A 27325-nucleotide genomic window follows, 5' to 3' on the forward strand; every position below is an offset into this window, starting at 1 on the left:
GAAGGGATCTTAGAGGACATATAGTTCAACATGGAAGAGATTTTTTAAAAGGGCACAGAATACTCAAGCTAATGTTCGAAGGTTATTTAGTTTTAGTAAAAGTGCAGTTTTGAGAAATGATGCTAAAGTAATTATCAAACTAAAATCTTTTTCAGCCTTAGCACTTTCAATCAGTATCAAATAAATTTCCTTCTAGCCTTTATTGTCTTATCATGGGGAAGATCTATGCACAGAGAAAGTCTTTTTGGATCAACAGAAATATTCCCTTCACATATTAAAGTCTGTCCAATTAGAAGGCTGTATAACCATCAGGCACAGCCAAAGTATTAAATTCTTTAATAATCAAACACTTTTTTAATCTCAGTAGGGGAAAACAAGGAAAAAAATTTTTCCCAATTCAGGAAAGGTTTAAAAAAAATTTTTTTTTCATGGAAGGATATACACAAGTTGATTTGAGAGACACAGTAATGCATTATAATGTAAACAGGAATCTATGATAACTGACCAATATGCATTATTTTATTTTATTTTAAGGTTTTTGGAAGGCAAATGGGGTTGAGTGGCTTGCCCAAGGCCACACAGCTAGGTAATTAAGTGTCTGAGACCGCATTTGAACCCAGGTACTCCTGACTCCAGGGTGGGTGCTTTATCCACTGCGCCACCTATCTGCCCGATAAGCATTATTTTAAAATTAACTTTAAAATCCCTCAAATTCAAGAGACACCGATTTAGGCTGTCATAAATAAAACTTTAAAAAGAACACTAAACAAATGTGACAAATGTACTTTTGGCCAAGGTTACTATGTTCAGAGGACTGATTCAAACCAATTTTATTCAACTCTTTGGAATAAAGAAAACAAGTAAAATAATATGAAATGTCATTTTAAAAATGCTCTTTAAAACCGATACCTCAAGCCTTTTCAATATTTTGCAAATTGCTCACAAAGTATTTCAAAACCCTTGTCCAACTCATCTCATTTCATCTGCTACAATAAATGTAACCTTGACAAATGTAGTCTTTTGTACCAGTATTGTACACAGAATTCATGGTAATATGCCTTTAATGAAATCATATCTGATACATACATTATTTTCCTCAACTTTATTTTAATATTATGCTAACGTATTTTAAGAAATATAGCTCAGACAGGTTTATAGTCTAGTTTAGATTCCAACTTCTTAGAATCAGCCACTTTTCTGACTGCTTTCATGAAATCTTCCTGTACTACAAAATCATGATCAGCCCGTATTGCAAACATACCTGTGAAGAATAAAGTAACATAATTAAAAATTCAGCTATTTATTAAGTTATTTCTTTTCATTTTCACTTTTTTTGTTATAAAGTCCAACAATGAAAAATATTTTCCCCCAATTGACAAGTCTACCTTTTCTTTCTCCTCCGAGTGGTAAACTCTGCCCGCCCTCCCCAATCTCTTAGAAGCATCAAGTGAAACACACTGCCACACAAATCATGGAAAAAAATCTGTACTGTGTGCATTACCCCTCTATCAAGCAATGGGTAGGTAGTACATTTCATTATGAATCCTCTGGAATCATGGTTGGAAATTAATTGTGTTGATAAGAATTCCTAAATCTTTCAGTTGTCTTTTCAAAACTGTTATTGTATGCTGTAACATATTATTGTATAAATTATTCTCCATCAGTTCATACAAGTCTTCCCAAGTTTTCTATCCCCCTTTATCATTTCTTTCAACGTGAGGTATTTCACCACATATACTATAATTTGTTCAGTCATTTCTCAATTGATAATAACCTGAATATTCTATTCCTATAAAATATTTTTGTACATATGGATTCCTTTCTACCTGCCTTGATCTCTTCAGAGTAGAGACTTAGTAGGGGTATAACTGGGTCAAAGAGTATGGCACAATTTTTGTGCCATAGTGCCAAATTATTTTCCAAAATGGCTAGATCAGTTTACAGCTCAATCAACAGCACATAAAAGTGCTTGCTTTTCCAGTCTTGTGGCATTTGTCTTTTTCCTTTTTTTTTTGGATAAATCTTGCTAATTTGAAGGTCTGGTGGAATCTCAGAGTTGGTTTAATTTGTATCTATCTAATTATTGGTGAATTAATTTTTTTTCAGTTATTTTTTTCTCTGAAAATTTCCTGTTCGGGACAATTTTGGGCTATTTTCAATGGAAAATATCATCTGTATCCAGATAAAGAGCTATGGAGTTTGAACAAAGTTCAAGAACTACTCCCTTTAATTAAGAATAAAAAAAAACAGATAACTTATTATCTGATCTTGTTATCTCTTATACCTTTTATTTCTTCCTTAAGGATATGATTTCTCTTTCATCACACTCAATTTGAATCAATGTATAACATGGAAACAAGTAAGATTGGGGGAAAAATTGTAAAACTCAAGTAAAATCTTTAATAAAAGAAAAAAATAAATAAAAATTTCCTGTTCCAAGGATTTGCATGAACTGATGCTGAGTAAGATAAGCAGAACCAGAAAAACATTATACATCCTAACAAGCAACATGGGGGTGATGATCAACCTTGATGGACTTGCTCATTTCATCAGTGAAACAACCAGGGACAATTTTGGGCTATGTGCAATGGAAAATAGCATCTGTATCCAAAGAAAGAATTATGGAGTTTGAACAAAGACCAAAGACTATTACCTTCAATTTAGGAAAAAAAAAACTATTATCTTATTATGAAATTTTGCTACCTCTTATTTTTCTTCCTTAAGGATATGATTTCTCTCTCATCATATTCAACTGAGATCAATGTATACCATGGAAACAATGTAAAGACTAACAAAATACCTTCTGTGGGAGGTGGGGGGAGGGAAGCAAAAATGGGGGAAATTGTAAAACTCAAAATAAATAAAATCTTTCTAAAAAAAGAAATTTAAAAAAAAAAGAAAATTTCCTGTTCAAATCCTTTTATCATTTGTCAACTGGGAAATGTATTATCAATATTTTTACTGAATCAAGCACCAGTCAAGATATTGACTTTTCCCTGTGAATTCTCAAATGATCAACTGGATTACCAATAGGCAGATTAATGTTTTGCTAAATTATACACCCATATAGTAAAAGAACTAGGAGTAACATTAAATGAAACAGATTGATTTAAACTACTTACAAGGATAAATATTTTACTACTCCAGGTGCTGACTAAAGCCTGAATTTATTATTTACAAGATAAGAGTTCTAATTCTTACTTCATTTTCAATGTCCCTTTTATTCCTTTTAAATTAAAAAAAATTAACGTTTCCTACTCCTAAAAGGCCTTTGGTGTTATTCTGGGACTGACAGGGAATTGTTGTTGAACAACTAGTTTCATTGCTTCTTATTGTGGCTAACTTCCTATAGGCAATTTTTGATTGTCAAAACTTTACAAGGTAAAAATCAAACCAATCGATTCTATCTGAATCCTTTTAAAAATTTTACTGAGTGAAGAAACTGAAAGTATAAGACTAAATTATTTTCTAGATTGGAAATTTAATATACCTGAATAATCCATTTACTATGAATCACAAATATTCACAAAATCTAGTATTTTGCTTAAGAAGTGTTCATAAGCTTAAGGCTCATTAAATATTTTACAATGTCACATTTTAGTCAATCTCAGATCTAAATAGTACATTTTGCTAACTGTAGTTTTTGAATAAAAACAATGTTTCCTTCCCTTCATCTTCAATTCTTCTCCATAGCTGAACAACTAAATTAAATTAACCCCAAAATAGTTCAATGACAAAAAAAAAATTAGACTTGTAATCAGGAAATCTTGACACTTAAATAGCTGTATGATCACAAGTCTCAGAAATAGAGATAGAACAGGTCTCTAAGAAATCATGTACTACAACTCCTTCAATTCACAGTAGAGAAAACTAAAGGCCACAGGGGCCTTTTTAATGAGCCTTGTTAATACTACTCCCCCCACTCTCCCTTTTATAAGGTCTACTGAAGTATGCATCTTTGTTCTACTCCTGAATTCTCCTTTGTTTTGTTAACATCCTCATGCCTCTCTCTTTTTACTATTAGGAGACACTCTATTGTCCAGGGCTAAAACCCAGAAAGCTAGCTATGTCCTAATTTGGCATTACAATAATCCTTTCTGGCTCACCCTCTGGATGATCTGCTGGATGTCACAGCAAAATCCCAGAATTGTTTCACATCATTATCTAAGGTTCTGAGCATGGACAAGCACTTAAGAGTACCTCTATTCCAATCATAAAGTCCTCAGACTCAGACTTATCTCACTGTTACTGTTAAAATCTTTGGTAAGAGCTATAGCCCAATGCATAGCCATTGATAGAAGAACTGAGATTTGATAACACGAAAGTGAGCCCTAGCACATGTGTATGGGTCCCTTTTCCAAAGGAATAAAGAAAATTTTTTGTTTATGACTACTGTTATCTCGTAGTTTTACTTTATTTTATTTTTAGAGTTAACTGTGGTTTTGATAACCTATGTGAACTAACTGATTTTTTAAAAGAGTTAACAGTGGGTGCGTGACTTTTGTCCACAACTTCAGGTGAGTTTCTTGTATACAGTTTCTTGGATCATTTTATCTCCTTTCATCTTAGATATGTCCTTCCATTTTTGTTTATAGTTATTTCTATGATGGCCTGTACTTTCTTTCTCCAAGTCTGAATCACTGCTTCTTAAAAAAAAAGGGAGTAAAAAATACATAACACTAGTAATCTATATTAAACCAATGTTTACCCCAGTTGCCCCTCTTACTCTTTCCCATCACCTAAATTCTGACTGCAGATTTTACTTTCTTTTTTGTTTTGTTTTTTTTGCAAGGCAATGGGGTTAAGTGGCTTGCCCAAGGCCACACAACTAAGTAATTATTAAGTGTCTGAGGCTGAATTTGAACCCAGGTACTCCTGACTCCAGGGCCAGTGCTCTATCCACTATGACAGTGGAGTTTCTTTTGCCCCTATACCACTATACCCCTATACCACTGATCCTGCCCTATCATCACCATAACCACTATGTAACATTATTTTTATGACACTTTACAAATGTTATTTCACTTGATCCTCACAAGCTCCTACAAGGAGGGGTACTATTGTTATTCCAACTATACAGATGAGTAAACTAATACAAATAAAGATTAAGTAACAGCTAAGGTCCTACAACTAGTGTCTGAGATTGGATTTCAACTTCAGGTTCAGTTCTCATAACTACTGGATTGCTCTTCTTTCTCCTTCTGGTCTGCACTTATTTCCTTGGTAGGTTTGATTTATTTTATTAATTTTTGGGGGGGTTTTTTGCAAAGCAATGGGGTTAAGGTCACACAGCTAGGTCATTAAGTGTCTCAGGTTTGAACTCAGGTCGTCCTGACTCAAGGGCTGATATCTACTGCACTACCTAGCTGCCCCCCAGAGTTTGATTTTTTTTAAAAATTTCAGTGTATGTTTGCTCACACTGTCATGTATGTATATTGTATGTTCACACTTTTGTTCTATGTCAAGATAAAAGTGACTTTCATGGAAAAGTCCATTCTTACAATTCTTTCTTCCTAGTTGCAATTTTTTCACATGTACCTCTACTGTGTGAAATAGTGAATTCTTAACCCTTGGTTCCTCCTCTTCTCTCCAGTATAATCCCCTCTTTCAACTTTCATTCTTCTAAGGCCATCAAAACAAAACAAAAGCAACTCCTATCCTACTTTTTTTTTTTTTAAAGATTTTTGCAAGGCAAATGGGGTTAAATGGCTTGCCCAAGGCCATGCAGCTAGGTAATTATTAAGTGTCTGAGGGCAGATTTGAACCCAGGTACTCTTGACTGCAGGGCTGGTGCTCTATCCACTGTGGCACCTAGCCGCCCCCCTACCCTACTTTCTTATTTAATTTCTCAGACTTTTTAAAGACATTTTGATTTTGAGAAGACATTTGTTTCTTCTCCCCCATTAGAATGTAAACAACTCATTATTATACAATTCCTTTAAAATTGATCAATGTATTGTTTACTTGTCTATATTCCTCTTGATTACATCATTTCAAAATTTCTACTCAGGTCTGGTCTTTTCATCAGGAGTGACTGGAAATACTCTAATTAAAGGTCCCTGTTTCCCAATAGAATTTTCCTTACTTTTTCTGGGCAAGTTATTCTTGGTTCTAAGTGTCTATTGCTTCTGGAATAATATTCCAAACTCCTCTAATCTATATATCATGGCAGCTGTCATTATATCATCGCATCTCTTACTTCATTTGTTCTAGTACTCTTAATAGTCCTGGTAAAATCATTTTTATTCTCTGAGGCTCTAGTTGGATATGCTGTATTGTTACTCTTTTCTTACAGGTTTATCTTTTGGATTTTTGCAGGATTGTGTCAGTCTTTAGGGATTTTTGCTCTTCTGGGTTCTATCATGCAGCTATCTTCCAATTATTTCTTAATATCTTTCCAAGTTGTTTAGGGACATCCTCAGCTCTATATTACCTTTAAAAAATGTTCACTTGCCTGCCACCTTCTCAAACAACCAACTTTTATCTCTGCTACCGACACTGGCTTACTTTCAACTCAACTCCTCAGCTCCTGGCAACTTATTTAAGCTTCTAACACTACAACTCAAGTTAAAAGAATGTCAAAGATGTCACATTTATTAATTTTCTTAATGATCTCATGAAATAATTATTATTTTAAAAATAAAACATGGTAGTACAAAAATGCCAGGAGGTCACATTGAAAATGGAGGTCACAAAGTAAGTCAATACTAGAACTAATCAAGGATTATCTAATATAGATAACCAATATTTACAGAACCTTTACATAGAGCAATTTATCAGTATTCTAAGATAATGTCCTGCCCACTCCAGTGTCATAAATTGCAAGAATTCATACTTTTATCAAATTACAGAAACAGAAGACAATGTGATTTGAAAAAATCTCTTACCTGCTTCAGTGCAAACATTTCTCAGATCTGCACCATTAAAGCCATCTGAGAGCTTCACTATTGCTTCATAATCTAGACATAAAGAATATTGGAAATTATTTGAAATATATTCAATTTTACTCTGATACTGAAAAGTTGAGATTCAATTTCCTTCCTTGAAATTATTAAAGCTTTGTTATTTTTAATGACATACCATAAGAATACTAAAAAATTAACAAATTTATTATCCTGGATTACATCTGTTACAAGTACAAGTCAGCAATGATGAGATTTTAAACCAGAAAATAAAACTTCCAGAATCATAACTTGTTTAAATGTATTAAATTTTATTATTTCTAAGTGCCCCTAGCTACTTGAGAGGTAAAAATAAAAAAGATAAGAACTTTTAAGTGCAACAACTAAGGGACTTGGTAAACAAATGAAAAATGAAAATTGATAAGATAAAGGAAGGTGGTATAGGTTAACTCAGCAACTCAGGTGATATGCTAAGCCCACTGGCAACAGTGTAAAATTTGGCAGACTTGTTAAAGACTGGCAAGGCAATACCTATTTAAAATTATGAAAATCAAAACCATTATTAAGTCTAGCCCTTGACTGGGATAAAATTTATCTCAATATCATGAGTTCTCAAAGATTTTCATAGTAGTACAGTCAGTTTAAGTATTGTTTAAAACATAAGTTATGCATAGTTTCAAAAAAATGTTATTTTGAAAATAAGAATCTGTTCCAACATAATTAAGATATCAGGGAATATTCTAAGCATAATTCAAATTCCGAGTTTCCTTCCATGAGATTTCAAGGAACATCAAAAAAACAGAAATTCATAGTAACACAAAAACTGAACTCTTCCTGAGATACTCAGGAACACACACAAATCTTTTTTTCAATTGTAATATTAATTGCATATCTTCTGGTGTAATAGCCCCTCAGAGCAGATAAAGGCTGTCTATACTATCCTCATTCCTAAATGGCTCTGGACTTGCAGGGTTGCTTCTGCAGACTTGAGATGTAAGCTGAGTAGCAGACAGATATGGTCAATGTTTATTGTAGTACCTTACTGTATTATTTACATATTTCTTAACCATTTAATATGGATAAAAATTGTGTGTTAATAGGTTCCTACCTTTTCTTTTATGTAATGGACAAAGTTTTCGAGCACTGTTCCCACAGTCCCAGTTTTCACATAAGCTCTATAGTTTTTATTCGCACAATTTTTCTAAGTAGGGTGCTTTTCTGTGATTGCATGTCAAATTATAACAGAACTAACTGTAAATGCATAAATTAATAATAACCTAAATGTGCAATGATGGAATGGTTAAATACTTGTGGTACTTTGATCTAATCCAGGAGGTCTTAACTAGGCAAGGGAACACGATCAAACCTATACTTCAGAAAAATCACTTGGGCAGCTAATATGTAGAAGATGGTCTAGCATGGGGAGAGAGACCTGAACTCAAATGGGAAGACACTGCTAATAATATGAAGTGGTAGGGCCTTGAATTAAGAAACTGAGTGAATGTGTGATGTGAAGGTAAAGTAAGGAGTTAAGGTTAACATTAGGTTAAAAAATTAAAGAGGTTGGAAGAGTAGTAGTGGCACTGACAAAACTAAGAAAAGTGACCAAATAGATAGGTTTTGGGGAAATAAAAGTATTTTTGGATAAGTTTGAGATGTTTATGGATATTTAGTATAAAATGTCCAACAGACAGTGGGTGATGGAACAGAAGCAACTAAGGTTAGATATATAAATATAGGAGTTATCTAATCAAGATGATAATTTATGGAAGGTAGTATCACTAAAAAGGAAAAATAAATTTCCTTAATATTCAATGTGCATGATATGAGCCAATTAAAGGAAACTTAGATGTGGAAAAATAGGAGAATATCATGAAAACCCAGTGGAATGAGAATGTGAAAAAGAGGAGAGGGTTTCAACAATGTCAAATGTTGCAGAGAGGTCAGAAGGATAAAGATTGAGAAAATGATTAGATCTGTTAATTTTAGAAAAAAGAGTTTTGGTTTTAAGTTGAAGTCACATTACAAAGGGTTTAGAAAAAAAGAAAGTAAGATATAGGACAATAGCCCAAAGAATGCTTTTAGAAAGCATGAGGAACAAGCAGATTAGGGTTTCTAATGGGGGGATTAAAGAAGATGGATCAGAACTATCTCATTATCAGATGCTTGCTAGAGAAAAATAGGAGAGCTCCAGGAAAATTGCTTATCTCAGTAAATTATGAGATTAAAAAGTGTATTGAGTACACTATAGTGTACTTGGAAAAAGATTAATTTGGGAAAAACTCAGCAGGGAATCAATTATAGCATAATCAAGAGTAGCCTCAGACATCTCCTTTCCTACCACGCTATACTCATTTTTTTACTTCTTTGGTTTCTTCAAGTTGCTCCAAATTGAGTACTTTCCCTCCTCTATATCTTCATCTCTCTTCAGGTTTCTTATGTTGGCTTTCCCAGTTAAATTCCTTAAGGGTAGTGATTATCTTTCTTTTTTTTCTGTATTTTTATTCCCAAAGCTAAGCATAGTGCCTGGCACTAAATAAAAGTTTACTGACTATGAGTTTGACCTTGGTGCAGAGAGGATCCACTTGTGGTTATGTAACAAAGTTATGATGTAAAGATTATTTAAATGAAACAGTTTACCAAGCAAGTTTTATTGCCTGTATTTGTCCAGCTATTTTTTAAATTGGAAACTGAGGGGATGTCCATCAATTGGGGAATGGCTTAATAAACAGTGGTATATGTATGTGATGGAACACTATTAGAAAATAGTGTTAGAAACCAGAAGGGATAGAAATTCAGGGAAGCCTGGAAGGATTCTCATGAACTGATGCTGAGTGAGATGAACAGTTCTTCTGAACACTGTACACCCAACAGCAACAGGGAGTGATGATCAACATTAAATGGACTTGCTCATACCAACATGGCAACAATCAGGCACAATTTTGGGGTATCAGCGATGGAGAATGTCATATGTATCCTGAGAAAGAATTGTGGAGATTGAACAAAGACCAAAGACCTTAATTTTTAAAACATGTTATCTTATAATGTAATTCTGCTTATCTCATACTTCATGTTTCTTCCTTAAGGATATGATTTCTCTCTCATCACATTCAACTTAGAGCAATGTGTACCATGGAAACAATGTAAAAACTAACAGATTATCTTCTGTGGAGGTGGGGAGAGGGAAGCAAAATTGGAGGAAAAATTGGAAAATTCAATAAATAAAATCTTTCAAAAAAAATAAGACATTTTAGCTTTTTTTAAGTACAAATCAAAGAATCCCAAAATTCTGGTGGTATAACTTCTGTTGTTATAAAGAAAGTGAATTTCAACCAAATCTTAACAACAACAACAAAATACAGGCTAATAATAGTAAGAAACCTATTAAGATTAAAAAAACTTGACAGCTAAGGAAAATGAAAAATTATGAAAATTTACAATTTGTAATAATCAGAACTAAACTCAGGTAAATGGAGACGTTATTTCTAATCTTTTAAGACTATATATGTAATGCAATATCTCAGAGATCAGTCTCAGCTAACATTTTATTTTACCTTGGTGGGAAAAATATAATGCACCTTTCCCTTCTCCTTTCATGAAAGTTGAGTTAGTTTTTTTTATTAAAAATATATTTAAAAAAGGGCAGCTAGGAAACATAATGCATAGAGTACTGGTCCTGGAGTCAGGAGGACTTGAGTTCAAATCTGACCTCAAACACTTAATAATTACCTAGCTGTGTGACTTTGGGCAAGTCACTTAACCTCATTGCCTATTAAATAAATAATATATATTAAAAGGATAATCAAAATCTGATTGACTCAGAGGATTAAAAGCTATGATTGCCCTGAAAGGATGTGCATGAACTGATGCTGAGTGAGATGAGCAGAACCAGAAGAGCACTGTACATCCTAATAGCAACATAGGAGTGATGATCAACCTTAATGGACTTGCTCATACCAAAAGGGCCACAATCAGGCACAATTTTGGAATATCTGCGATGGACAGTACCATCTATAGCTTGAGAAAAGAATTGTGTTGTTAGAACAAAGACTTATCTTTAATTAAAAAAAAGTTTTCTTATTATGTAATTCTGCTATATCTCATACTTTATGTTTCTTCCTTAAGGATATGATTTCTCTCTTATCACATTCAACTTAGAGCAAGGCATACCATAGAAATAATGTAAAGACTAACAAACTGCCTTCTGTGGAGGGTGGGGGGACAGAAGCAAGAGTAGAGGAAAAACAGTAAAATTCAAAATAAATAAAATCTTTCAAAAACTAAAAAAAAAAAGTTTCATATTCAGACACACACACACACACAAAAGCTACGCTTGCTTGACAAAACAACCATAAGAAGCTCCAGACTCTTTCTAAAGTTTGGCTGGCAAACCACAATGGATTATCAGAGGACAGGGAGCTTCACTCAGCTAAATTAAAACTCATTATGTCCTCACTGCATATCACTCCCCTAGGTGACCTAGGTGATGCAGTAAATAGAGAGTATTGAACCTAAAGTCAAGAACACCTAAATTTAAATCTAATCTCAGGACCTGCCCTGGAGTCAGGAGTACCTGAGTTCAAATCTGACCCTCAGACACTTAATAATTACCTAGCTGTGTGGCCTTGGGCAAGTCACTTAAACCCATTTGCCTTGCAAAAAAAAAAAATCTCAGACACAAACTACCCCTGGTTTCCTCATCTGTAAAATGGGGATAAAAAATACTCAAATCAGATAATAGGAGGCACTATATAAATACTTGTTCTTTTTCCACCACGCTTCTTTTGAATAAATTACTTACAAATCTTTCATTTTATTCCCATATCAAATCTAATTTACTAAGAGACTGGCCTGACTCAAGCCATATTTTAATTTATAAAAGACAAAATATTAGATTTTAGGTTATTTTCATACCTATTTCACCATGTTTTGTGATAGGACCTGCATGAATCTTCAGTATGTCTAATCTTGCTTGTTCATTTGGTAAATCAATATCTGAAATTAATAAATAATTATTTAGTATATTTTAAATCTTATTTTTTTATAAAAAGAAAAAAGTAGTGAAAGGAAAAGAAAGGAACATATTTTAAAAAGTAGAGTTGAAGCTAACTTACGTATTTTTCTATCTAATCTTCCTGGACGCAACAAAGCAGGATCCAATGTATCTGGTCTGTTTGTAGCCATGATCATTTTTACTCTGTGTAAAGTATCAAATCCATCCATCTGATTCAGTAACTGAGAACAAATTGAAAAAAACTATAGTCTGAAATGCACAGTAAAGCATACTATGTTCACTTTTTTAAAAACTTCTTTTATGCGTTTTCTTTCTTTCTCCTGGTTTTTATCTTTTCCCGTAGTTTTAATTCCTCTTTCACAACATGACTAGAATGTACATGAATTACCAGAATGTTGCCACAGGGAGGAGGGAGGGAAGAGAATGCTGACAGAAAAATGTGGAATTCAAATTTGCAAATGAATGCTGAAAAGCTACCATTGTATATAATTGGAAAAATAAAATTTCAATTAATACTGATTCACTCTTTGGGAAATCTGATAGGAAATATTTCATTTATAAGAAAAATGGATGTATAAAGGCACAATTTCCTTTTCAAATGCAATACTATGTGTTATGAATAATCAAAAGAAAACAAATATTTATGTAATTGAAAGAACTCAAATATTAAAAAATATTTATTTCTAGAAGGCTGTTTTAAATTTCACAGAAAGAAAAATTATACTTTAAAATACAAGTTAAATAACAAATATGCATTTTCCAATTTGTATATTAACTGATTAAATGCTATTCACATAATAGGTGAAAAATCTAGGTTAAGTTTTAAAACTGAAATTATTTTAAAAAATAATTTGTAGGGATGGTTAGGTGGCACAATGGAAAAGAGCACCAGCCCTGGAGTCAGGAGTACTTGAGTTCAAATCTAACCTCAGACACTTAGTAATTACCTAGCTGTGTGGCCTTGGGCAAGCCACTTAACCCCATTTGCCTTGCAAAATAAAAAAAAAATCAATTCCTTCAGAATTTCAATCAAATTCTTCTAAAGCTAAACCTAACAACAAAAAATATAATTTGTCAACATACACCTTTCTCTGAAGAATTTCAATTTAATTTAAAATTTCATGCCATTCTTATAAAGCAGTATACTTTTTTAGGCAGAGTTAGAAATCTGCCACTATTTACTCTCTAACTGCCAAATCCAAGAGTGTTTGAGTCCTTATCCTCAGTTTTTCTGTTGCAATTGTTACTTCTGACTACAGATAAATATGGAGAAGCCAAGTGAGTTGTCTTGCTATCAATGTTCTGATACTGATTTGGGATCTTAAGGTTAAATTTTGTTATAACCACACAAAATTATCAAAATAGAACCAGACACTAGCAAATAAAACTTGTTAGTTTAAAAAATCAGTTTTAAATTTAAATTAAAATCTCTACTTAGAGATTTGAAATTCTTAAATTGTCATAAGCCTTAAATGTGAAATTTTAATGTTTATTTTAATATTTAATATTTTAATAATAAATTTAAACAGACTTCCCTATACATACAATTTATAAAACTTTACCTCCATCAGAGTTCTCTGAATTTCTCTATCAGCTGAAGTACCTTCAGAAAAACGACGGCCACCTAAAGTGAATATGATTTAGAAATTTATAAGTATTTCTATTTCCTTTCATAGAAAATATTTACCAAAAGAGAATGTCATGCTTAAGTATAAGACATTTTTTAAAGTTACACTGTCAAATTCAGAATTAAATGTTTATTAAGTTCATTAATATAGTCAAAGATGCTGAATATATATAATTCTATAAAATTGTTATATAAAGCATATCCTATTGTAGTTCTAAAGATAACATCATAAAAATAGGGGGGGGAATCAAACTCCTTCAGAATTTCAATCAAATACTTCTAAAGCTAAACCTAAAAAATAAAATTTGAAATCAATTCATCTTACCAATAGCATCTATTTCATCCATGAAAATGATGCATGGTTGGTGATCCCTGGCATAATTGAACATTTCTCTGATCAAACGAGCACTTTCACCAATGTACTTATCTACAATAGAACTGGACACAACCTGATGAAAGCAGAAAAATGTATTAAAAAAGTATAAAAATTTTTTTCATTGAAAATACAATACAAATTATGAAAAAAATTTACTTTACCTTTAAAAAGTTGCAATCCAACTGGCTAGCAACAGCTCTTGCCAATAGTGTTTTTCCTGTTCCTAGGAAGGACATTTAGAATGTCTCTTTAAGTTGTGACTAAATTTTAATACGTGCTCCTAATTTATCATCTTCTTGCGGAGTCCTCCTTACAAGGGCCTAATAACTTAAGTCCCAAACATAATTCTATTGCCAGGGTCATACCTAACTAAATAGATTTATAAGTACATCAAGGTAAACACGACCAATTCATATTTTCAAATGTTTGAGTCTTTCCCTAAGTCTTCTGGATGGTCCAATATCATGCTGGACATGAAGATCCAAAAAGTTACAACCCCCATATTACCTCAACAGGGAAAGGAAGCATGAGGAGAGAATACATTCTGGGGGAGGGATATTGTTGCAATAACCTACAACAGCTTCTTCATTTGTTGGTGTCAGTTCTTTATATGACTCTAGAGCAGGGGGGCGAGGAAATTTGTATTGGTCTGGGGTTGCCAAGAAAACCATAGGTGGGACTTGAAATTCAATACATCTAGAAGTATTTAAGAGGTGAATTAATTCAATGTTTGATGACATATAGCCCACAAATAATGTTATAATTATCCAAATGGTTCTTGGCAGAAAAAAAGGTCCTCCACCCCTGCTCTATAAGAAATGAAAGCTTCTGTAAATACTCTACTACTCCCTTTAACAACCTGTCAGTTCTAAAGAGAAGACAAAGACACTCAAAATTAAATGAAACTGAAGTATAATAGAGAATACTAGAGTTCCACTGTAATTCATCAATAATTTGAGGGTCTCCTTAAAAAGCTCAAGGAAACATGACACAAAAATTAAAGCAAACATTATAAACATCCAAATTATATACTTACCTGGTGGTCCATAGAGCAAACAACCTTTTGGAGGTATTATTCCTACACGCTGGAATAACTCAGGGTTTGTAAGGGGTAATTCTATTACCTAAGAAATACCATAGGTACAAAGGATAGAAAATATTAACAATTGCTGGGATGTTATGTTTTATGAAAAAGTTCTTTTATATAGAAACAGATATTATGCTTAATTAGGTTGAGTGCTTTGTATTAGTTTTGAATTATTGTAATTCAACTAATTTTGAACTGGTTTTGTATTAAACATAACTGAATATTTTAAAAATCAAAATTTATCTATAGAAACAAACAGTGAGACCAATAGTGCAATAGCAGATGGTATCTTGGATACCATGTCTCAAGTAAAATCTCAAGTTCTATGACAGTAGTTTTTTTTTCAAACTTTTTTCCATATTCATACCTAATCTTTTTTTGTCCTAAGGAATATTGGCACATTGAAGGAGAGTTGAAAAATTCATAAATAGGCAAGAGATTGCAAAGGTTAATTTCCTACTATTTGTAGCATACCTAACAAAACTTATGGTACACTAGTGTTTTTCACCCATCCCTTTGAAAAACATTGATCTATGGAGTTCCTACTTATATTGGTAATAAATTCAAGTTTATAATACTATCACGGTGTTTCAATACAGTAGTAAGCTAAAGAATGAAATAGGCTTTCTAGAAACAGATATTAAATTAAAAATGTCATAAATAGGAAAACTAAGTAACTTTATAATTTTTAAGGAACTATCTATTCTCCCCCCCCTTTTTTTTATTCGCAAGGCAAATTTGGTTAAGTGGCTTGCCCAGGGCAAGCTAGGTAATTATTAAGTGTCCGAGGCTGGATTTGAACTCAGGTACTCCTGATTCCAGGGCAGTGCCACCTAGCCGCCCCTTGGAACTATCTATTCTTTAAAGATAAACTTTATAACTAATTTCACCCCTAACAGGTTAAAAGAAAAGTCACTTATAAAGTGAATATTTGATTAAATAGAAGGACATAACTTTAATATACTTTGAGGTATAGATACCCACCTTATTATTATTCCAAGGTTAATAGAAGCAAATGATTAAATGATTTTAAAAGGATGCAATTATAATTTAAAATAACCATGTAGTAGAAGAAGATTTTTTTCTTTTGGACATGATCTATGATTTCATATAGGGAGAGCCTGCCAATGAAGGCCAGCACCTTCACTGAAACTTATTTTAGAAAATTGTCTTGAGGCCTTAAAATATGAGGTGACTTGGAAATCAGGCTTCTGGATTTTCCCGACTAGTTTAACTTCTTTTTCCTTAGGGTTCTCTACTTCTTTTACAACATAATGTAGTTCCTGAATAGTGAACATTTTTCTTTGATCTTTTCCTTCCATCAAAGCCAAGATAGGCATTCATTTGTTTCCAAATTACCTAACAACATTAATATTTTTCACAGTTCACTTTCTTCTCCCACAGTTATAGATATTAATTGATTCATTATAAGTGACAACCTTTTATTAATGGTATTGTCATACCTTTACTTCTTTCAGGCATCCTAATATTATAACTTATGTAAACTTAAAAAAAAACACACCCAGAAACTATACCTCTCTCAATTCTCTGATTTGTTCAGATAGTCCTCCAATCTCAGAATAAGAAACATTCCCAGGGTCCTCATGAGACATGTTGTAAACCAGTGGATCAACTTCTCTTGGCAAGTATCTGTAATGTTAAAATAGGCATATTATTTTAAAAGACTTTTATTTTTAAACTACAGACATGGTTGAAAATAATTATCTTATGAAGAAATTATTTAAGAGAAAATGATTTAAAATGTACAAATAGTCATTTAACTATGACATCTTTTTTTTTTTGGTTTTTGCAAGGCAGTAGGGTTAAGTGGCTTGCCCAAGGTCACACAGCTAGATAAAAAGTAAAGGTATGACAATTCTGTGCCACCTAGCTGCTCCTACATCTTCTTTTAATGAACTGGAATTTTATAGATACATCCAACAAACATAGGTCAATTAAATACTAATTATACCAAATTAGAAGAAAAGGAAAAAGATCAAGGTTTTTTTTTCCTTATGTGACCAAGGAGATCATAAATTTTTTAGATAAAACTTTACACCTTTATGAAAATAAAAGGATGAATTACAACATGAGTTTGCAAGCCTACCTCATGATAGTTAGTGTAGTCATATCCAGAGCAACTCTTGTCCCTGGCTTCAGCTTACTTTTGTCGAGCTAATTTTACAAAGTAAAAGTATAAGACAAACATTAAATAAAGCAAGATAAATTATTTTACTCCTACATTTGCAAAGAATATGCTATCACTGTTTATGCCTTTGTATATCCCATTCTAAGAGACAGTCTGAACTAGTGACTAGAAAGTAAGTGTCAGAATCAGAAAGATTTAAATTCAAGTCTTGCCTCTAACATCTACTGGTTATCTAACCCCTGGGAAAAGTCATTTAATTCCTCAGTGTCACTAGAAATTCTCTGAAACTGAAATTACAAATGGTTGTTGATAATAATAGTAAAAATATATAAAATACTTAAAGATTACTAACTTTACATATATCTTATTTGATCCTAGGAACCATGTAAAGTAGAGATGTAGGTAGTATTACCTTCATTTTACAGATGAGGAAACTTGCCAAAATTTCACAGCTTTATGTGTTCCTAACTCCAAGTTCTCCCTTCACTATTCCATGTTATTTCAATCTAGATTGGCAGAATGAATTCCCTCAACAAGAATTCTCAATATACAATTATGAGTCTGGACAAAAATATTAATTATCTAATTCCTATAAACGTTTTTGGGGATTTTTGTAAGGAAGGCAATGGGGTTAAATTATTAAGTGTTTGAGATCAAATTGAACTCAGTTCTTCCAGGCTCCAGGGCTGGTGCTCTATATCCACTGTGCCACCTAGAGGTCCCTACTTTCTATAGATACTAAGCCCCATTCTACTACACAAAATTGTGCCATGAAATATTTTTAATGAAAATAGTAAAAGAAAAAAAAAAGTCTTTTGAGAACTGAAGGATTTTTTTGAAAGGGCGTGGACATTTAGCACTTGGAGGTCAATTAGTCCAATCTATTTTACACATGAGGAAACTGAGGTCCAGAGAGGATAAGAGATTTGCACAATGATAAGTGGTTTTTTTTAGTTTTTTTTGCAAGGCAAATGGGGTTAAGTGGCTTGCCCAAAGCCACACAGCTAGGTAATTATTAAGTGTCTGAGAACGGATTTGAATCCAGGTACTCCAGACTCCAAGGCTGGTGATTTATCAATTACACCACCTAGCCACCCCAAGCACAGGTTTTCTTAACCCTTGTCCTATGACTTAAAATCTAATACTCTTTCCTCTGGAGCACATTGATTACTAAAGTATCTTAATGAATTTGAAAAAAATCAGAACTATTTCCTAAATAACATTTTTCCTTCCTTTTATACAGAAGATTTCTCCTAAATTGATTTTTTCAAATTCTTGCTCCTTAAAATAAGTATGAAAGCAAAATCATCTAAGACTGTTTCAAAGAAGACCAAAGGTCCTTTACCTCCCTGCATTGTCTCCTATATACTAAAGTCTAAGGATAGATTATTCTTTCCATGAAAAACACAGTAGTGGTCACATAATAATTATATCAAAACAATTGTTAAACTCCTATGAAATGGGGCGGCTAAGTGGCATAGTGGATGGCTAAGTGGCATAGTGGATAAAGCACCAGCCTTGGAGTCAGGAGTACCTGGGTTCAAATCCGGTCTCAGACACTTAATAATTACCTAGCTGTGTGGTCTTGGGCAAGCCACTTAACCCCAATTGCCTTGCAAAAACCTAAAAAAAAAAAAAAAAATTCCTATGAAATCATTAGCTTCTAGTAACTAAAGTGAACAAAAGAATCTAAAATAAAAATTATCTGTAGTTTTCCCCCACTCCCTCAGTCTAATATTCCTGGGAAAAAAACCAGAACCATTATAAGCTAAGTGAATTTCTTGGAATTTTTCTTCTTAATATTGATAATGATCACCTAACAATAACATCTCTTTTACATTCAACTATTAATTATAAGTATGTTTAATATATCTAGTCAGTCTGTTCTATCCAAGTAGGTAAAGAGAAAGAAAAAAAAGGGAAACAAAATGATTGCATGCAAAGGCATTCGTTTCTGTAACTCCATTTCAATTTTTTAAAATACCAAATTAATTAGATTATCTGTTATATTATCACTGAAGGATTATGCTATAGCACTATTGTACTCCATTGTTTGAAATTGGTAAATTGATTTTTTTAAAATATTCTCCCTACTGGGACAAATAGTGATAAAAGAAAAAAAAAAGAGATAGTCAAAATGGACTGAAGTTTTCTAAAATATCTCTAGTAGAACTCCTTTATATATCATAAAAAAATGCTGACAGGAGCTAAAGGAGAAAAAAATTAACCAGAAGGGCCCAAAGAGAAAGGAAATAAACGAGAGAAGGAAAAAGAAGAGAACTGAAAGAACAGGATTTCAGAAAAAAATGGGAACGGCAGTGAATAGAGCACCGGCCCTAGGAGGACCTAGCTGTGTGACTTTGGGCAAGGCACTTAACTCCACTGCCTTGAAAAAATAAAAATAAAAAAATGAAGCTGAAAGATAGGATAAGAGACTACTCCTAAGTCTACCTAACTAAGACCTCCAAGCCAACTCTGATTTATTTGAGGGGACTCTCTTGAAGTCCACTACATCTGAATTCCTCATATCATTATTTACCATAAAGGATCCCAAGACAGCATCTGGGCTCTGCCTGCAAGAGGACATGCTCTTTGAGAACCTTAGGTTCATGTTCATTGGCTGCCCATCAGGGGTGGAGTCAAATCACTAAACACCACAGCAGCAGTATGAAAAAGTCAGGAAGACCCCTTGCCATCCTGGAGTCCTTCTGTATCCTCCAATGTATAGGTAAGTAGACAGAAGAATGGGAAGGGCAGAGTACTGGGATTTGGAGATGCCCTGCAGACTGGTATCTAGACCAACACAGACTTGGGCTTGGTTTCCAAGACTGCCAAATAAGAAGGTTCTCACTCCTATAAAGTAATTTTTGAAAAGCATGCAAAGCACTATACAAATTTCATCTCATTTGAAACAATCCTATAAGGTTGGTACCATATAAATTATTAGTCCATCTTTACAGATGAAGACACTGAGGCTGAGATGTTTCATTTCGAGGGAAGCATTTGAACCCAGATCTCCCTGACTCCAAGTCTATTATCCATTCAGAAACTGTCTTGTCAAAGAGAATTAAGATACGAAATTCTGAAAAGCAAATCAAAATATAGTAATGAGAGACTCCTAGCCAGATTCTGTCACTCCTCAATGGTATTGTTTTTGCTTTATTTTTGTTTTAGCTTCTCCTTTTCCTCTTATAAGCATGGCCTAATCAAGCATCTTGAGTATCAGAGGCTAAGAGTGACTAATAATGTCCCCAAAGTTCTCTATACCTTATCACCAAGGGATAGAATTTGATAAGGACAGTATCCTAACCCCTACTCCCCTGCCAGTTAGTTAATTTTTCCTTAAGTTATTGAGATCCAACTAGATTTGTCCCAGAGCGAATAAGGAATTTGGATTTAAAAATTTATTCTACTCAATAAGGAAATGGGGGGTGGGGGGAGGGAGAAAGGGGAAAAAGGGATTGATAAAAGGGAGAGTGAAAGTAAAAGTAAATGTAAAATTAAAGTAAAAGGTAAGGGAAAATGGTTGACAGAAAGGCTAATGGAAAGGCAACGTAGAAGGGATAATGGGAAAGGAGAGTGAAAAGCATAAATGGGGGAAGATGGCATGGTGGGAAATACAGAATTAGTAATCATAACTGTAAATGTGAATGGGGTATATTTTCCTTCTTTCTTGTGATTTCCCCCCCCCTTAGTTCTAATTCCTCTTTCACAACATTTTTTTAAAGGTTTCTGCAAGGCAAATGGGGTTAAGTGGCTTGCCCAAGGCCACACAGTTAGGTAATTATTAAGTGTCTGAGACTGGATTTGAACCCAGGTACTCCTGACTCCAAGGCTGGTGCTTCATCCACTACACCACCTAGCCGCCCCCACAACATTTCTAATAGAGAAAAATTTTTTACCAGATTGTTTGCTGCTATGGGAAGGGGGAGGGAAGGAGAAAAATGTAGGTCTCATAAATTTATAAATGGATCAATGTTGAAAATTACTTTTGTGTGTAACTAAAAATTAAATGCAATTAAAAAAGAAACAAAGAAAGAATAAGGGATGGGACTTCAGAAAAGCCTGGAAAGACTTGCATGAACTGATACTGAGTGATCAGAAGAAAATTGTACATACCACAACAACATAGTTTGAAGATCAACTATGTTGGACTTACTCTTAGTGGTACAATATTCAAAGACAATTCTACAGGACATATAATGCACAATATCTAAAAGTAATTAAGGAAACTGAATGGAGATCAAAGTTTACTATTTTAAAATTTGTTTATATTTTTTCCTCCTCTCATGGTTTTTTCCCCTTTTTGATTTGATTCTTCTTTCACAACATGACTAATTATATATATTTAATATAATTATACATGTACAACTAATATTAGATTGCTTTCTATCAGGTGGAGGGAGGAGAAAGATGTGAAACTCAAAACCTTTGCATGTAGTAGGAAAAATAAATTAAAAAAATATTTTTTAAAAAGGTTCAAATTTGATTAGCTCAAGTGAATAAAGGTTCAGGCAGTCAATTTCTCCTTCTTAATCACTAAGCACAGAACTATGAAGAGTTCCACTGTTATAACTAAACCTTTTGCTGTTAAATGGTACCTTAATTCTTTTCCAGTATCAAACCTGAAGTACTAGAATATTAGCTTGAGTCAGGCCCAGCCCAGAATGCCTCCACACACTGTGATCCAGTCATATTAACCTACTTACTGTTATCAATTCAACACTCTACTCTAAGCCTTTGTACTATGATAGCTGAAATGCTTTTCCTCCTCACCACTGGAATCCTTGAATCCTGTTTATTTTTTTTTTATTCAGTTCAAATTTCATCTGTAGGAAGCCCACTCCTGGTCCATTGGTGCCAAGGTTACTTTGTGTCTTCTTTGTATCCCTCCATAGTATATGCCATCTATCTTAATACAACATAAGCTCCTTGAGGGAAGTTTTGTTTTACTTTTGATTTTGTAGCCCTAATATATAGTGTATGTAGAGGATTAATATCCTGTCTTCACTAATCACTTTTATAAAAGTGTTACTTACTTAGTAAGACAACACAAAAAAAGACACCTTCAATACCAATCTTTCTAAAATCAAAATCCTAAGCTACGAAATTTTCCCAAATGTGGCTTATACCAGGCCTCCTTTTTCTTTCCCAACAAAAGAAAAAGTTGGGTCTCTCTAAGACCTGAATTCAAAGATCTCTAAATAAATCCCTACTAAATGAGAGAGAGAGAGAGAGAGAGAGAGAGAGAGAGAGAGAGAGAGAGAGAGAGAGAGGTAAATAAGAATTATGTACAAAATACAGAGAAACTGAAGCAGTGAAGCACTAACAAGTTAGGGGGATGGATGACAAGTTCCCAAAGAGATCAAGAAAGAAGTCCTAAAGGTGAAGTTTGCTGGAAGCATGGGAGATTTTTTTAAAAGGTAGAAATGTGAAAAGGGAAGCATTCTAAGAATGAAGACGGGTTATGTAAGTGCAAATGTAAAACTGGGGTGATGGAATGTCATTCTGGGAAATAGCAAAGAGGCTAGGATATATGTAAGAAAAAGTAAATGGAATAAGATTTGAAAGATGAGTGGGAGCCAAACTGTAGAGGTCTTTAAATACCAAACAAAGAGTTTGCACTTAATCCTAGAAACAACAGAGAGTCAATGAGTCTTAGGCAAAGGAAGAGCTATAAATGAAAGTACTGGCATTAAAACCTTTTGCAATCCAGGTGAGAGGTTATGTGAATCAAAAGAACAGAGGATGTAAGATATTGTAGAAGTATAATCAGCAAGTTCTGGTAGCTGGATGAATATAGGAAGAGTCTAAGTATGATTGCAAATATGAATGAATATAAATAAATAAAAAAATTGAATCAGGAGGAAAAGTCAAGACTTTAGTAAAAAGATCCATTTTAACAGGTAAGATCACCAAGGCAGAAGTTTGAAAAAGTGGCCCTAACAAAACATTGACGAGGCAGATTGTGAAAGAACAGTAAAAGAACTGGGCAGATATTATCAAAGTATTATCTTTTTTTGAAGAAATTGCCTTCACAATAGATGAAGAAGGGCTGGACAAAGGGAGAGAATTTGGAACTCAAAATTTAAACATGAATGTAAAAAATAAATAAAATTAAAAAAGAAAGAAAAGTAACTGGAATGGGAATATACAGTTTCTACTGTCAAAAGTTCCTGAGAGATGAAGCTAAAAACCTGAGAAAAAGCCATGAAATCAAGAAATTACTGATAATCTTTGAAGAGTAGAGTAATGCAATTCTAATTGCAAAAAATCAAGAAGTAAGAGGGAAGTGATGGAAATAAATTTGGCTTCATTGAATAGTATAACCTCATTGAAAAGCATAACCTTAATAATGGTTTGAAACACAGAATTGGTTATTTAAGAATTCAAATCATGACTCTTGTATTAACTAGCTGTGTAATTTTTGAATGTCACTCACCTCCTCTATGCCTTAGTTTCTAAATCTACAAAAAGAAAGAAAGCTCTAAAATTTTATTTTTTCAATAAAAGAATACTTAGTCAAATAAGATGAAAGCTAAAACTGAAATACCTGACGCCGACAGCCCACAACATATCTTGGTCCATTTGTTGCTTTGACGATGACTAGAGGGGGAAAAAAGGCCAGAATAATTTTTTTAAAGGCATTTGCAAGAAGCAATTTGGAACAATAATACAAAAGTCATTGAAATTATGCTTATGCTTTCATCCTAATATCCGTACTAGGGCATATACTCTAAAAATAATTTAGCCTTCTTTATATGTCAAAGAGAGAGTTTTTATCCCAATAGCTGGACTCTGGGTTTATCAAACAGCAGATTACTATAATGGTTTCCTGCTATTGCACCTAGTCTATTCCACTGGTCCACCACGCTATTTCTTAGCCAATACCAAACAGTTTTGATGACTGATACTTTATAATTTTAGATCACGTAGGGCTAAGCCACCTTCTTTTGCACTTTTTTCATTAACTCCCTGGATAGTCTTGACTTTTTATTTCTCAATATGAATTTACTTACAACTTTTTCTAACTCAAAAAAGTAATTTTTTGGAATTTTGATTGGTAGGACACTAAACAGGTAATTTAGTTTTGGTAGAATTGTCATTTTCATTATATTAGCTCTACCTATCCACGAGCAGTTGATATTTGCCCAGTTATTTAAATCTGACTTAATTTGTGTGAGAAGTGTTTTATAATTGTTTTCAAAAAGTTTCTGAGTCTGCCTTGGCAAACAGACTCCCAGGTATTTTATATTGTCTGAGGTTACTTTGAATGGGATTTTTCTTTCTACCTCTTCCTGCTGTATCTTGTTAGTCATATACAGAAAAGTTGAGGATTTATGAGGGTTTATTTTATATCCTGCAACTCTGCTAAAATTGCTAATTGTTTCCAGTAGTTTTTTGGATGATTTCTTGGGATTCTCTAGATATACTATCATGTCATCTGCAAAGAGTGAGAGTTTTGTTTCTTCCTTCCCAATTTTAATTCCTTCAATTTCTTTTTCTTCTCTAATTGCTGAAGCTAACATTTCTAATATGATATTCAATAGTAGTGGTGATAATGGGCATCTTTGTTTCACCCCTGTTCTTAATGGGAATGCCTCTAGCCTCTCCCCACTGAATGTAATGCTTGTCGATGGTTTCAGATTATTCCTGCTTATATAACTTATATAACTGCTTATTATTCTAAGGAACAGTTCGTTTATTCCTATACTCTCTAGTGTTTTTAGTAGGAAGTCTTCTTTATATGTACAAACTTATTTATGACAGCATTTCATGATATAGAAAACCTAGAAAAAAAAAGGTGTCATTATTTGAGGAAGGCTAAAAAAAATTCTGATATATAAATATAATGGAATACTATTCTACCATAAGAAATTATGAATGGGAAAGAATCAGAGAAACCTTGGAAAAGTAAGGCAGAATAAAATGAACAAAACTAGAAGAAAAATTTATACAGTGACTACAATACCATAGAAGACAACTGTAAAAGACTTAAGAACTCTGATAAAGGCAATATCTAATTATAACACCAAAAGATTAGTGATAAATTATGTTTTTCTCTTTTGGTAGAGAAAAGATAGTCTATAGGGTAACCAAATAAGACATATATTTTTCAGAACAACCCATACAATGCAGGTTCATATTGTTTGATTTACAAGATAGTGATTGCTATACAAGAATAAAATGTTATCAAAGAAATTTTTTAAAAAATACACATTAAAGGAAATTCAGAATTCATATAAAAAAGCAATATGGTAATAGCATATTAAATTTGAAATATGCAAAAAACCACTAACCTATACCCTAGACAAATTTGAAATACAATCCTCATTTTCTGACCTTGCTGTATAAAGAAATGTCCATGGTTATTCACAATACAGGCATATACATATGTTTATGTTTTTAAAAAAGATATCTGCAGGAAGGAATAGTATTTTATTTGAATTGTCAAAATTTTAAAGTCAGTTTAGAAACCACAAGTTGAACCTAGCTTGTAAAATTCTTTTAAACTATTTGAAAAGAAAAGCATATTTGTGTGTATATTTTGACCATCTACTTACATTTTTCTTCTGTTAATTGTTTAAGCACTTCACCCACAATCTATAAAAGAAAAAAATAGCATTATTGTTTAATGTCATTATTTTTATTAGCCAAAATTACAATCAAACCAATAGCTTACCTGCCCAACACTTTGTAAGGCCTTCAGATCATTCTCAGACTTTTCATATTGCTTGGTAAGCTCTTTCAACTGTTCTCTTACTGAAAAGAAAACCAACTAGTATATTAAACAAGTGTTTACAGCTTAGGATTTTACCTTAATATATTTAGTTTTTATCAAAATCAATCAAAATTTTATATCAGTAATGCATCAAATTTCTTATTAAAATTCTAAGAGGTGATATAAACGCCTATTAATTTAAGACTGTAAGGAGTGATGGTTGATTTAATTAAGTGGCAACCAGATTACGTTGTGTGAATGAAATGAATGAATCAGGGTTAGGTGACTTGTACAGTCACACAGCTATTAAGGGTCAGGTATCTGGGATTTTAAATCAAGAATATTTGAACTCAGGGCCTTTGCTCTATTGGCTGAGTCACCTAACTGCCCTGGCTGAGGTATTTTCTCTACAAAGGTTGTTCATGCATACTGACATATTAGGATAGATAGTTTTCATGCCTCCACATCTTGCATCCTGATCATTCTGCGACCCAAACACAAAATTCTGCTATCAAGATCCAAGAAGCCCAAATAGAAGACGCATTATATTAAAAATGCTGGCATGCCTTTCATTTAGGAGATGAAAGGTGGGAGATAAAGCTAAGGGCACCTGGTGATTACGGGGTCCGGGAGGCGGGTCCCTGGCCCCCCACCCCCTCACGTGCCCCCCACTAGAGCCGCACTCCTTTCCCCTTGCTGTGCTCCCAGGCTCGGGGGTTCTCAACCGCGGAGCCTCCCTGCATTCTGCAGCCCACATCCTTTGGGCCCCCTCCCCCTTTAGGCGCCCCGGTCCTAAGGCCCAAGCAACTCCTGCACTTCAGCCGGCCCTCGGGCGCACCCCGAGGCCTCGTCCCCTTCTCGCCTCCGAAGGCGGGCTTCCTCCCGCGCCCCGGGCCCGCGTCAGCCCCGCGGCCGCGCCCCGCAGCACGGCGGTCCGGGGCACGCTGACAAAAGCGCCCGGTGCCGGGGCGGAGGGCTCGTCATTCGGGGGCCGCCCCGGAGGCGGCCGAGAAGCCGGGCGGCGGCCAGAGCGTCTTGCGGCGGCGGCCACTTACACTCTTTGAGGCGCCCGTCGATCTCCTTGTGCTCCAGCAGTTTCTTGCGGTAGTCCTGAAGAGCCTTATCTCTCGGGTCCGCCATGATGAGAAGACGTTTTTCATAGGGGATGCTGGGACTGTCCATGGCCGCCGGGGGGGGGGGGGGGGGGGGCGGGACTGGGAGGAGGAAGAGGGGGAGGGAAAAAGGAACTGATCCGTGGCCCCGCCCCTCGCCTCCACTCTCCCACCCACGCCTCCCCCTCCCATCCCACCTTCTTTCCCAGCAGGCATTTCGACTTCCTCCCCGCACACAGGCTTCCGCCGGCTGCGGAGTGGCGGTCCGGCCGCGTCCACGGCCCCCTGGCCAAAAGGGGGGCCCTGGCTGGCTTCCTCGGAGACTTCAGACGTGGC

The 27325-nt window shown here is 34.3% G+C and overlaps 1 protein-coding gene across 1 annotated transcript; it reads right to left on the minus strand.

Annotated features, from left to right (window-relative positions):
* Nucleotides 1-1043: 1043 nt before the first annotated feature.
* PSMC6 (proteasome 26S subunit, ATPase 6) lies at nt 1044-27078 on the minus strand. Its single transcript, XM_074213342.1, has 14 exons — nt 26933-27078; nt 25839-25918; nt 25720-25759; nt 23709-23761; nt 17114-17181; nt 16542-16656; nt 14956-15043; nt 14081-14142; nt 13869-13992; nt 13479-13540; nt 12017-12137; nt 11817-11897; nt 6888-6959; nt 1044-1261 (listed from the first exon to the last, which is right to left on the minus strand). The coding sequence occupies exons 1-14, from the start codon at nt 27057-27059 to the stop codon at nt 1143-1145; spliced, it is 1212 nt and encodes a 403-aa protein (XP_074069443.1). The 5' UTR covers nt 27060-27078; the 3' UTR covers nt 1044-1142.
* Between the last annotated feature and the right edge of the window lie 247 nt (nt 27079-27325).

This window comes from Macrotis lagotis, chromosome 1, assembly GCF_037893015.1.
Source record: "Macrotis lagotis isolate mMagLag1 chromosome 1, bilby.v1.9.chrom.fasta, whole genome shotgun sequence".
Taxonomy (NCBI): Eukaryota; Metazoa; Chordata; class Mammalia; order Peramelemorphia; family Peramelidae; genus Macrotis; species Macrotis lagotis.

What these genes read in the sequence shown, in the direction of transcription:
- PSMC6 (XM_074213342.1), bottom strand. Translation starts at nt 27,059, where the DNA reads ATGGACAGTCCCAGCATCCCCTATGAAAAACGTCTTCTCATCATGGCG. An exon ending in AAGATTAGATAGAAAAATAC is followed by an intron (nt 11,898 to 12,016) that starts GTAAGTTAGCTT and finishes TATTAATTTCAG; the next exon opens with ATATTGATTTACCAAATGAA. An exon ending in CACAAAACATGGTGAAATAG is followed by an intron (nt 6,960 to 11,816) that starts GTATGAAAATAA and finishes CTTTATGTCTAG; the next exon opens with ATTATGAAGCAATAGTGAAG.